The sequence below is a fragment of the Chelonoidis abingdonii genome, chromosome 17 (assembly GCF_003597395.2).
Source record: "Chelonoidis abingdonii isolate Lonesome George chromosome 17, CheloAbing_2.0, whole genome shotgun sequence".
Classification (NCBI taxonomy): domain Eukaryota; kingdom Metazoa; phylum Chordata; order Testudines; family Testudinidae; genus Chelonoidis; species Chelonoidis abingdonii.
Genome location: NC_133785.1, coordinates 18,434,874 through 18,447,650, shown reverse-complemented (window position 1 = coordinate 18,447,650; position 12,777 = coordinate 18,434,874). Strand labels below are relative to the sequence as shown.

Here is a 12,777-nt window from a genome sequence, read left to right as displayed (position 1 = left end):
TCTAGAAAGATCTTAATTGGCTCCAGGTGCCTTGATTAACCTGGAGCAACTGCCATTTGGTTACCAGGGTACTAGGGATTTGTTTAGCCTGGGGCTAATATACCTGTTTCTCAGTACTTTACTGTAGCCATCTGGCCTTGCCCCATCACAATATATATAAAAATATGTTTGTGTATATATGGGAAGTTTGAAAAGAAACATCAAACTGATTCTGTTTTCTTATCGAACAATGATCAATCAAGCATTGGTGTTTTCATTTCAATCCAATTCAAATGCTCATGCTTATAGGTTACAGGTTCCCTATAAGGATGCTTATAGGTTCCCAAAGCATCATATTAGATGCTACAGTGGAGAGACTTGCAGTTACTGTGGATGTGAAACTCAAGCAGTGTGTGGTCAAATTCTCCTAAGGAAGGGATAGGTGAGGTGAAAGTACAAAAGTCATGAACCTGAGAAAGGTATAAACATGGCTTTGGACCATAAGTAAAGTGAGAGGGAGCACAGATCTGGGAGACCTGTATCTATAACAGCACTTGATGAATAACCCTGACAACCTTGCTGCTGCTGCTGCTGCTGCATAGCTTTGTTACAGCACTTTAACAGCTGTTGCAAGCCTCTGACATGCCTCCTAATGCATCTTGCATTCTTATGTACGGTTGTGCACTGTGGCACACGAGCCTTCATCTTTCCAATCACATTCCAATTCACACTTGTTCTGAGTGATCTTGTTTACTCTAGTACCAGTGTGGACAGCCATGCAAGCACTGCAGCTGCAATGGTGCAATTAATCCTTCAAGTGCAACCCCACTTTGAAATGATCATCTGTATCTGTGTGTGGATGTGGGCAGCACTGGACCTGGCCCAGAATGGCTCGTGTGCAGGCACTGCACCACTGCAGCTTGCACCTGTGAAAGTTGTAACTGTGCAGAGTTTTAGCATAAACACACAAGATTTCGTTCTCAGAATCCTTCTAAAGCATGTGCATGCCATGTCCCACAACTCTAGATAGGTATACTGCTCTTCACGATTCCTTTCATATTAGCAATAGCAACGCTGCACAGAAGAGAACTCTAGTTCCAGATTAGTGACATAGATGATTGATTAAAAAAAAAAGTCAAGGATTTGACCAGCCAGGAAAAAAAGAGAGAGAAAAGTCGGAACAAGATTTAGGACTGTGACTTTTTTGTTTAAAAAGACATTCTACAGGAATATAGGCCTCAGACCTTGCTATTTAACCATCTGTTGCCATATTACAGAGTAAGCATCATGATAACACTTCATTTCTAGAGATTTCATTAAACTGAGTGAAAACTCTGTGAACACACTTTTAACACAGTCTGGGCATGACGATTAAGTGTTAAAATAAAAAAAAAAATTAGACCAGTATGCCAGGTTTATTTTTGCAGATGAATGTATTTTGTCTGAGTATTGAATAAAAGGTAACCAAATATCTTGATTGACGTGCCTAGTCTGTTAAATATGTGCATAATAGCTTTTGTTTAAAAAGACAAGTGTTGTAACTATTGTTTTGTTTCCCATATTTACATGGCAAGGCTTTGTAAACTTAGGTAAATTTATGTCAACCTAGTACCTCGCTTAGGGGTGTGAGAAGATCACACTGCTGAGAGAAATAGGTAAGCCAATCTAAGCCCTAGTGTAGACATTGCTAGGTCAACAGAAGAATTCTTCCTAGCTACCATCTCTTGTGGGGGTGGATTAACCACAGTGACAGAAAAACCCCTTCTGTTGCAATAACAAGTGTCTACGCTACAGCGCTGCAGTGCCGTAGCTGTGCCGCTGTAGTGTAGACATAGCCTCAGCCTCTCAAATGGAGGCATAGAGCACTCTCCACAGGGTTAGTACTCCTGCACTGGTGGTTTTCCCCTAACTGCAAGAAATTATGTCTGAAATTAAATCCCAGGGCAATCTATCTGTGCCAGAGGCATGTGGCGTAGGCAGGACTTTCTTTATGGTGACTCTCTTCTCTGTATTACCAGCTGTCCCCTGAGAATGCTTATGACGTGCTGTGTGTAGCAGACATGTACTTGTTGCCTGGCCTCAAACGCTTGTGCGGGAGAACCTTGGCTCAGATACTTGATGAGGACAATGTTGTCAACATCTGGAGGATTGCAAAGCTGTTCCAGCTGACCCGACTGGAGGACCAGTGCACGGAGTACATGGCAAAGATCATTGAGAAGGTATGCAAAACCCTTCCCTAAGATGTTTCAGGTGCAACTACTAAATGTGCGTCTAAGTGTTGCCATGGTTTAATGTGTGCACTTTTCACTTCTGAAGATGTTGGGTCATAAATGAAGTGAATTTTGTAGTCACACCTTCGTCCTCAGTAGGACCCACCTCAGAGTTTGCCATGACTGGTGAAGAAGACTGCAGGTATGGAATAGCAGTGAGTGCTGCAGCTCATGACTGATGTGCATTGGGGTGCTGTGCGAAGGAGGTATATGGGAGTGTTTATCTCCATACATGACTCTTCCTGGTGCAATTAATTCTTTTGTACTGTAGCCCCAAATTCATTGCAACCACCCAAAAGCAGATTATAGGGGCTTCCATAGAGAAAACTTACTACTGATGATTAGCTAAATACCAAATCTTATTACACTGGAATCCTGTTTACAAGCATCAATTTGAACATTCCTTCCCACTGCTATTTTGTCTGTTCTGTCTGATGGCTGCTTGGAGATCCAGGAGCCAGTGATGTCTGCAGAGAAACAGTGACCATATGGCACAGACAGTTCAGTTCTTCTACTAAGTATTTTGGTTCTTATCAGCGTCAGTAGTTTTATATAAATGGCTCTAATTAACACTCTCACATGAGCTGTAACATTCTTTACCTGCAGCTGAGAGGCTTGGAGAAAGGTGTGAAACTCTTTCCTGACTGTGAAAACAGTGAAGAAAATAATTTCCAAACAGTTCTTCTCATTCAAAAGTGCCATTGATCCCTATAAATTAGGGAACCAGCACATCAGCATATGGCCAGAACTGGGTTGTGGAAAGGGGATTTCATCCAATAGCTGAATGAACTGTACAAGCAGTGATGGGGAACACTGAATTCTTGCTGTTGGGGCTTTGCATAGATTTAGAATTTTAGGGCATTCCCCCACTGTTTTACTAGTGCTAAGAATAGTGGAAGTACGGGTACAGGGAAGGCTCCAGGGATCCCAAATTGTGCCGTCTAGTGGTGCACAGGGCAAGTTGAGATGACCCAGTAGTTGGATTGCCAGCAGATGTCAGCCCCTTGTCTGTGGTAGTGATTTCTCTAGGAGAGCTGAATTGGTATGGGCAATGATGGGAAGTTCTTGGCAAAACACTGTAGTGGAGACTAGGCCTGAAGTTCCATTGCAAAATGGACATCTCTTGTCTGTCTCTGCCATGACAGGAGCTGTTGGCTTTCCCTGTGGGGGTTTGTTTCCTGGTTTCTCTCTCTCTCTGCTTTGGGGGAAATATTGTGAGTTCATGTAAACGGTGCCCAAACACTCAGTGATGGACATTTGGTCAGTGTGCATTTATAGGGCTGCAGCCTAGTGACAGGTGTTCTCTGCTGTTTAAACATTTGAGTCTTTTTCCTGTTGGTTAAAGGTGCAGGATTGACAGCCCTGAAGACTGAATCCTTGTGTTTATCCGTAGAGCAGATACAGTCTTGGCAATGTCAGGACAAACTTTTCCTGTGGGCTGCCCCTTGCAGGTGTGCCTCATGCTGAACTGGAAGGACCCGTGTAGAGCATGAAAGGGGAATTCGCTCCTTGGCACTCTGTATCCTCCTTGTAAATCTCATCAGAAGGGCCAACTATGGGGATGACCTTGTTTTGGTCATTTTCTCAGTGATAACTAAGCTGAGACCCTCCAGTTCATTTCACAAACCCAGGTTCCTGAACTCTCCAGACTTTTTTTTCATTACCAGCCTGAGCTAGATTTGAACTGGCGACTTAGTGGTAAAAGGCTGAACATCACTTTGCCACTTCCCATCCGCCTTGCAGCTCCCCTAATTGATGTTTTGTCTTCATCCTTCCAGCTGGTGGAGCTAGAGGAGTTTGCGGCTGCGGTGAAGGAGAATGCTGAGGCAGTGGAGGAACGGCAGGAGACTGATTCCATCCCCCTCGTGGATGACATCCGCTTCCACATCACCAGCAATGTGCAGACTTATAGTGCTATCGAGGAGGCCAACCAGAAACTAGAGGCCCTGGAAAACCTCCTGGCCAGTATAGGACTCGAGTGCTGAAATCTGTAAATCCTGCTGTTGGATGCAGAGAGCAGCTTGTGTGACCTCCAGTGGGTTGTCTCTGAGTGCAAGAACATATGAGTCTTAGTCAAATGACTTTTCTTTTTTTCTCTCCTCCTTCCCCCCGCAATGCCAGGCATGGTTTCCTTTTAATTCATTCATGGCTGGACATTCACATGTTTGCTTTTTTCCTTCTGTTAATAGGATCCCAAAGTGCAGCAGTTTGAGAGTTACTGCTTGTATAATACAGCACTGAGAGGGAACTGCCAACCATGTGGCTAATGGAGCTGTATTAACAGACTCAGTGACATCTGGCCCCAGGAGCTGCCCCACTCTCTTAGCCAGCAATGCATTTCTGAAACTGGTTCAAACCAGGGTTCTTGTACAGTTATCAAGGGAACAAAAATGGATTATGATAAGTGTAAAGGAATCTACTAGAATTAAACTGGCTGGTCTTTTGCTGTCAGTATTATGGGGAGTTAGTGGAGAGGAAGGCATTTTAATGGGGCACTAGCTGACTCCACCTGCTCTTCTTGTTTCTCAGTCACAAACTACTGGGATCCTCCAAATACTGACACCTAAATTTACACCCTCAGTGTAGTATGGAAGTTTAGGTTTTAAGTACATATTCTGACAGATTGTGACAGTGTATCCTTGATCAGGGGGACATGGCTAAATTGAATTATTTCTTTTCTGGGTACTTTATTTAATGCATGTCCCAAGTATAAACCTATAGGAATACATTACAAAGCAGCAGGAGAGAGACCCAGTCTCCTAAAGAGCTAGTAACTTTTCAAAGGCACATGGTCCTTCTTTGGCCTGTTGTGTCAGGATGAAGGAGAGACTTATCAAAGTTTAAGAGTGGGTGACAAGGAAAAGGGAGCTTTACAAGGCCTGTTTCAGTTCATATGCCCTGCTCTTTCATCTTCTGACGTTACTCAGGCTTAAAAACCTTGAGTTCCTTGTTCAAGAAGCTAATTGTTCATCCTTGCAAGTGTGTTTGGGGATTCTTCCTCTGCAGTAGGTATCATTATCTTTAGAAATCTGGTCTCCCTTGGCTTTTAGAGAGGAAGGGTGCTGGTTTTTTCATCTTTTCTCAACATCAGTCAGCGGGCCACAACTCTTGCACTGAGTACACCTAATCATATGGACTAGTTCTCCAAGCCCTTCTCCCTTGCTGTTACAGCCCTGCCCTGTAAGCAAACCCACCCTGTCTCACTACATGTCGCTCTTTAGTGTTGCCCTGTTTCTTGATACCCTCAGAGGTGGAAGTGTAGCAAGAGTTTTACTTGTCGCTCTGTTTTGTGTGACAGCATGGTTGGAAGTTGCGATTTTACAGGATGTCCGGGTTATGAAATGACTTCAAGCTGGATTCAGTGGTCCTGTTTGCTGATACTGGGTGATACTCCAAAGAGACAGTATTGCCAGAGTGCAGGACAATTACATCCTCTCTTTGTTAACTTGTGAGTGAGATCAGGGTATTTTCTTGGTGTTGGCCAGAGAAAGCAAGGGAATCTACAGTCACAAAATCTTGCCTGCACCCAGATTTTGTTCATTGTTCTTAAATCTCCTGCCTCTTGTCACAAGGATGCGCTATGGTTGCTAGACTTTCTAGAGTTGTTGTCAGAGCCCCAAGAATTCACTGTTGGGTTTTCCCAGAGTGCAGAGCATGGAGACTTAACTGCTCTGACCCTTTAGAGAGTCGTAGGAAGCGGGTGGCTTAATGGCGGGAGACAGAGGAAGTATCGTAATGTTGGGAATCTAATGCTGCCAAGGACTTTGCATGCTCTGTGTTACTAAGTCTCCTCAGAATTATGTACTACATGAGTCTTGATTTGTCAGGGGAAGGGAAATGGATTCTTTCTGCAGTACTTGGGGCCTGGGAGGGAGAAAATTGGGCTGTATTAATTGCGTGGGGACTCCTATCAAAATGTTGGTGCTGCTGTCACTGGCAGATGTTGCTGTTCACAGTAACTGCATGACACGGGTTTAAAACCACACCCCAGTGGCCTGTGCTTTCATGTGTTGGCCCTGTGCATTGTTCATGCAGAGAGGTGATCTCGGTCCTCAACAGCTCCTCTGACCATGCTTCTGGTAGCGTTTTTCCAGCATAAGGGAACAGATGTAAGTTCCCCTGTATGGCAAGGACTGTGTTATGTGGGCTTTATGCTGTGTCTTTTCCCATCTGTTAGCCTGGCTTCTGAAGTGCCTTGGACAGCTAATGAAATCACATTTGGTGGTCTTGATTTAGTTATGATTATGAAGTTGCTACATAGTTTGGCTAAGACTGTGCTCCGGAAAGGCTCAGTGTCAGTAGAGTAGTGCGTATTGCCTGCTCGGATTGAGCTGCATCGGCAGAGTTGTGCATGGAAGCCCAAGAATAGACTAGCAGGTCAGAACTGAAATGTGTTGTCAAAGCTGAGAGTTTTCAGTTATGTATTGGCTCTCCCAACCCCCAACGGATTCTTCTTATCCATATTTATGTGGTGTCTCCTGCAGACCAGGCATCTTTGGGGAAGAGGGTTTCTCTGGAGGGTGTTGAGCTATTCGAGCAGGATCTGCCTCTATTTCTGTTAGAAATTCCTTTGGGGAAACAGGTGAGTTTTTTCTGGCTTGCTTTTTGCAGGCACATGCCAGTATCTTGGTTCCATAGTGTGCATGCCTGGTCCTGTATCAGAATAGTGACGTGGAAAGAGGAACTGTGTGTTCTGTTCTTGTGTATTTAAGAACACCCTAGGTCTGTGTACCTTAGTGTCCATCTACAGAGCACAGACTAGTTTTGGCTGAAGGACAGAATGACAGGTCATTGAAGTTCTGAGAGCCAAAAGTAACCTGAGCTGCTGAAGCCTGTCTCAATTTAAAATGTGGGGGGAAGGGCTGGTTAGACTAATGCTAAATCCCTTGTATTTTGTGTCAGGGGAAGAAGTGAGTGTTGTCTGACCCTCTGAGGTGTAAGCTCTTTAAAGATCGCGCAAAACATGTTATTCAGAAACACCCTTCTAGCTAAACTGATATGATTCACCTGCCTTTCTCCTCCCTTTATTACTAAAGATGACTTTGTATATAAGCACGATGCTCAGGTTTTATCACCTCTTCTCTGCTCCTGCTACATGAGTTTCTCAATCACCCTGCTTGCAACACAACCTTCCTTTTTACAGCAACTGTTGTGACATACTCGCTTCCTACCCAGAAGACTACAGGCCACCAACTTAGATGGATTTACACCAGCAGTGAATTTGGCCTTTGCCCTCAAAGCATGGTGTGTGCTGGAAGTAAGATTCAGGAGCAGGACTGTTGAGAAACACACTATCCTTTTTCCATGTAGGTATCTCAACTCTTAAAAAGGATAGTGGTACAAAAATGGGTGAAACGGCAGCTGCACAGTTTGTAAGTATTTTCCATGCAGCTGTTCTTAAATGTGTCCATTACTGTCCCTTTAAGAGGGGAGCCACTTAGAAGATTGTATAATATGGGATTAAAGGTCAGTGTGGCCTTTTTTATTTCCCTCCCTGGGAATGCAGTTCTGTTAAATGTGCTGGATGAATTCAGAACACCTTGTCTGTCCAGCTGTACATAGGGACTAAATCTCTGAACTAAATTGGATTGTGCAATTACTGAGTATCTAGGGCTCCTTCATCTCTCTGAAAAACAGATAAGCAGGTGCTTAACATACAGAACAAGCTCCTTAATTGAAAAATAAATAAACTGGTTTGTAACATGTGTTGAACTCACTTTAGTGTTGCAAATAATTTTATTACAAGATGAAAAATTAGGATTTCTCTTCTGTTAGTCTGTTTTTGTGTTCTGTTTTGCTATCCCCATTCTCTTCATTTACTATTACCAATTTGTTGAAGTAAGAAAATTGTAAAGTTTATCAGAGCAGCAATATATTATAATAAAAAAATATTTTAAAATGTAACGTGTGAGCATGTGTGCAGCAATAAAAAAAAAAAATGTATATTTCACTATGCCTTGTCTCTGCTGCGGCCTATTTGTTACTGACCGTAATGATGTCTGCGTGACTTTATTTCTGAAAAGACCCAGGTGTTACATTTAGCCTGCATTCCCCATCCCCACCCACCCACCAAATAGCTAGTTTTTTTTCTAATCTCAAGCAATGGGGGAAAACGTGGGTTTCCACTCCCAAGTGGGCCAGTCAGATAATCCTCGCTACAACACAACAGCAAACAATTGAGAATGTTTTTATTTTTTTCTCCACATATGGGCTTTCTTCTTCCTATCCCTGGAATGTCTTGCCTTCTTACTATTGCACTGTGTGGGCCAAATTCATCCCATTAAATTATGCTAGAGATAATTTTTTGACAGAGTGTACTTTGGGAATTCTCCCTGAGGCACAAGTAATTTCATGGAAGAAATCTCAAGTATCCCAGCTGCATCCACCTCCATCTCTGAGAATACATCAGACTTTTGTCTCCCATTCAGACCCCACGTGCAGCTAGATGGCTAGAATGTTGTTTCTGTAGCAAACGGTAGTGACCTGACTTGTAAAGGTGCTGAACGCCTACAGCTCTCATTTACTTCAGTGAGAGTTGTGGATACCCAGCACCTAGAAGTAAAGACCCAAGCGCATGCTAGGTGGTTCTATGTAAGAACATACAGTATTCCTGGGAGAAGCACAGAAGCCTTGGAATGACTTGAAACTGACAGAAGGGACCTAGTTTTGAAAAGTTGAGACAGTGATCAGTCTTCAGTTTAAAGAGTAGGAGTACATGTGGCACCTTAGAGACTAACAAATTTATTGTAACATAAGCTTTTGTGGGCTACGCCAGCAGGACAACAGTGTTTAAGAAGGCTATTCATTGGGAAAGTGGAACTTGCTGAGACCCAGGAGTAGAAGCCATGAATTGGATTATCTTTTACCTGCTCAAGTAGTTTGTGTTGGTGCATTTATGGTCAGATTCTAAAAATGGCACATTCTCACTTAACGGATCTCATTCACTGTGTGCTGACAGATTCCTCTGCTCTGTCTATTGACTGAAATGAAGTTTTCTCTATATATTGCTCCTGCTTGCACTGCAAAGTCCACAAATTTCTGGGAGTGGGATTCAATTTTGGGTTAAATGTAGTTAACAGTTCAGCGGATGATGTACATATTCTAATTGCAGAGACTTTGTCAATGATGAAATTAGAGGCAGAAGCAGCTCTGACTCCCAGATCCAGAGGGAGTTTGGGGGGCTGGCAGTTAGAGCGGTTCTTGGAAGCAAAACAAATCTGACATGGAGTTAAGAGACAGAGTCCACACTGGCACCCACTTGTCAGAGTAGAACCACAGTTTAAACAAGGACTCTACACTTTTCCAAACTGCTTCTTTGTCTTGGAAGAAAAGCAAGAGTCAAATAGATACTGAACTCCCCTCCTGGCAAAAGAAGTGCTGTTGGAAGTGCGTGCATGTGTGAGAGAGAGAGAGAGAGATCTTGGCTATACCTACCTGGCCATGCTCTACTTCTTTGGCAGATAAAAGGGACTTTGGTTTCCAGGGCTGCCAATCCAGTACCTTTCATGAGCATTAAATGCACATGAAAAATTAAGTTTAGAAATCAAAGAGGTGCCTAGAGAGATGATAGCAGTTAAGAATGATCAACATTTTTTGGGGGAGGGGAAAGGCCCTGCAGTATTACACATGATTTTTTTGATGAGGCACTTCTGTAACACACTGAGGTTAGTAAGACTTGAAGGGAGTGTGACAGCAAGCAATCGCTGGAGAATAAAGAGGAAGACTCAGGGAAGGGACTTCAATGCCCACTAATGAGCTAGCCATGTTCCCAAGGGTCTGTTTGCCAGGTTCCTGAGACAAGCTCTGAGAGGAGGGAGTGTAAGACGGAGCTCCCCTTTTCCCGCAGTTAGCTGACTAGACTCCAGGACTGGAAAAGATCAAGAAGCAAGTCCAGGGAAAGCTCCAGGCTCTTTTCACATTGATCTCAAGGCATGGTTCAAAACAGGCACTCTTCACTGGAAAGAGAGAGGAGAAAGCCAGGTGAGGCTGTCTGAATCACTCCTGTAAGAGAGTAGGGGAAGGGAGGCCTGGCCATTATGCTTCTCTTGCTAGGCATGCTGGGAAAGAGGAGGAGTCTTGGGCCTTTATAATTCAGGATCCTCTCCTTCTCAGCTAGTGCTTGGAAGAACTGCAACCAGGAAGAGGGCTGTCTGCTGGGCTGAGAAGACCCTGGGAGGTAAGACTTGTAGGAAATCCTTGAATAAGCTTTTATTTGGACTGGGAATGATACAAACTTGGGATTTGTATCATTGTGATTTAGGGGAGCTGGTCTGTGTTGTTAGGGTGTAAAAATCACCCTGTTAAAGGTTGGGATGAAGAGGGTCTCTTATTCCATTGTTTTAGGTGGACAGGGTCATCCTCATGCAATTACGTTAGTGACATGGAGTTGCATGAAAAGTGATACTGATCAGCTGAGAGAGAGAATCTGTACACAGAGAAATCTGCATTTCAGCCAAATAAAGTAATACTGTAGCATGAAATCCTCTGCTCGGACAGAATTGTAGGATCATTTTAGCCTTTACTGGAAAGATCAGCTTTGATCTCGCATAACTAACATCTAAATAAATGAGCATTCTAATATAATCTAGGCACAGAACAGCACAAGAACTTATATTTCTATTACTTTAATTTAAAATGCGTCCATAACAGTGGAGTCAGCATTCTGCTGCTCAAGAATTGATTACCGCCCCCACACCAGAAGAACTTGACCGAGTAGTTTTAAGACCTAACTTATCAGTGGCCTTGTTTCCTTTCCCCTCTTCTCAGTTTCTCGCAATAGTGTTTTTGAGAACACAATACAAGATGGACAGGAGAGTCTTTCAGAGGGGCTCTTGCTTTTCAGATCCTGATTACTTGTGGTCATTGAAGATTTTTAGAATGCTTTTTGCAAGAGATGAGTGTATTGTGCCTGGTGTCCTGGACAAGTTTTAGCTTGGGTAACTCTTTGTGTGTCCCTGAATTCCCCACAGAGGGTCAAGTAGGCACAGAATTCCTCTCTCCCTGACCTAACTTGCTTTGTAGTGATGGTGTATGCTGCTAGCTAAACGGTTGTCATGTTCTGCTTCAGAAGGAACAGAATTAGAAAATGATTTCTCCCTACTCTGCTGCAAAGTGACGATCGTGCTCTCAGTAAGAATCTTAAACTCAGAACTTGGTGGGTAAGGCCTTGTCTCCACTAAGAAAGTTTGGAAAAAAATTCCCATTGGTGCAGTAACCCCCTAGAGGTGAGTGCTGTGCGTAGGAGCTGGAACTAGGGATGTGGCAGGGATGGGTGTTGCCACACCCCTGGCTTGAAGTGGTTTCCATTCCATACAAGGTTTGCAGTTTGGTTCAATAGCTCTCAGCCTCCCCACTATAAATATTGTTCCAGCCCCCCGAAGCTGTGTGAACACCAGTGCAGACTAAGCTCCTGCAGCCAGTGACATTAATACCATGTCACATACACCTGCTTTGAGCAGGGTTAGAAGCCAGTGGTAAAAATGTCAGTGAGTGGTGGAGGTTATCTCCATTAGGGATCCCAATGTTAATGCAAGTGCAGCTCCATTGATGTTAGTGGTGGTGAGAAGCTTCCTGCCAGAAAACCAACCCTGTAATCCAAAGTGAATGAAGCACTAACTTCTTCAAACAATAATATATTTGTAATGTGAGCTTGCATCTGGCACATAATCTGTTCCTAATTGGAAGTCTTGTTCAGAGTGCTTCTTTGGTTTTAGAAAAACTGTGCAGGTCTCACTATTTTCTAGAGGAAAAGCCAGTTTTTAAATTAAAAATAGAGCCAAATCTTGCAGTTCTCAGTAAACCTAAAATTCCATTGACTTGATCGGTAACTTTGACTCAGGATACCAGGATTTGGTCCATAGCCTTTGAGTGATTGAGTCTTGTTTTATTTTCTCTTATTTAGGGAAACTTTCTTAAAACTTGAAAATAGTTAAGGAACAGCATTAGGCATTGTCCTGACAGTTTTATCTTACTGTAGCCTTAGCTGCCTCACTAAACCTTCTCCCCCGCCCCTCCATACTTTCTCCTCTGTAGACATTTTCTTGGGAAATGGAGTAAATGCTTCCTCAGCTGGACTATTCACCTCTTTCTGGGCTAAATAGATTTCTTTGCCAAGTTTCCTGTAATTAGACCTTAGTGCATATCAGCAGACTTAGACACACTCTTAATTGATCTCTTAGGAATTTTTTCATCTGGATTTCTGGATATAGTCCAGGTGTTGAAGAGCATCCACAGCCTGACTTAGTCCCATGGAGAGAGAGAGCTAATCCAATGCCTAAATTAAACTCTATCCCTCAAGGAGTCATGAAGGGCATGGGGCTGATCTCTAATAATTTATAGACACTGTATGTGAGCTGGTTACTGGGATAGTTACTGTTTGGCTGTATTGGATTACTGGAATGCTTACTGTAGGCATATGTTGGTTTAGTTGAATAGTCCTGTTAAGAAATAAGCAGGAAGGCACCACAATAGCGCCAGATAAACAATCTCTCACTAAACAGGGGAGGGGTCATTAAAAGATAACGCCTCT

General features: G+C 43.3%; 1 protein-coding gene across 1 annotated transcript in view; it reads left to right on the top strand.

Annotated features, from left to right (window-relative positions):
* The window catches only part of ABTB1 (ankyrin repeat and BTB domain containing 1), a 40,740-nt gene extending 32,536 nt beyond the window's left edge, over positions 1-8,204 (top strand). The window contains exons 11-12 of the mRNA XM_032802724.2: positions 1,998-2,198; positions 4,028-8,204. Of these exons, the coding sequence (XP_032658615.1) occupies positions 1,998-2,198; positions 4,028-4,234 (408 nt within the window). The 3' untranslated portion in view covers positions 4,235-8,204. The remainder of the gene's footprint in view (positions 1-1,997; positions 2,199-4,027) is intronic.
* Positions 8,205-12,777: the final 4,573 nt, after the last annotated feature.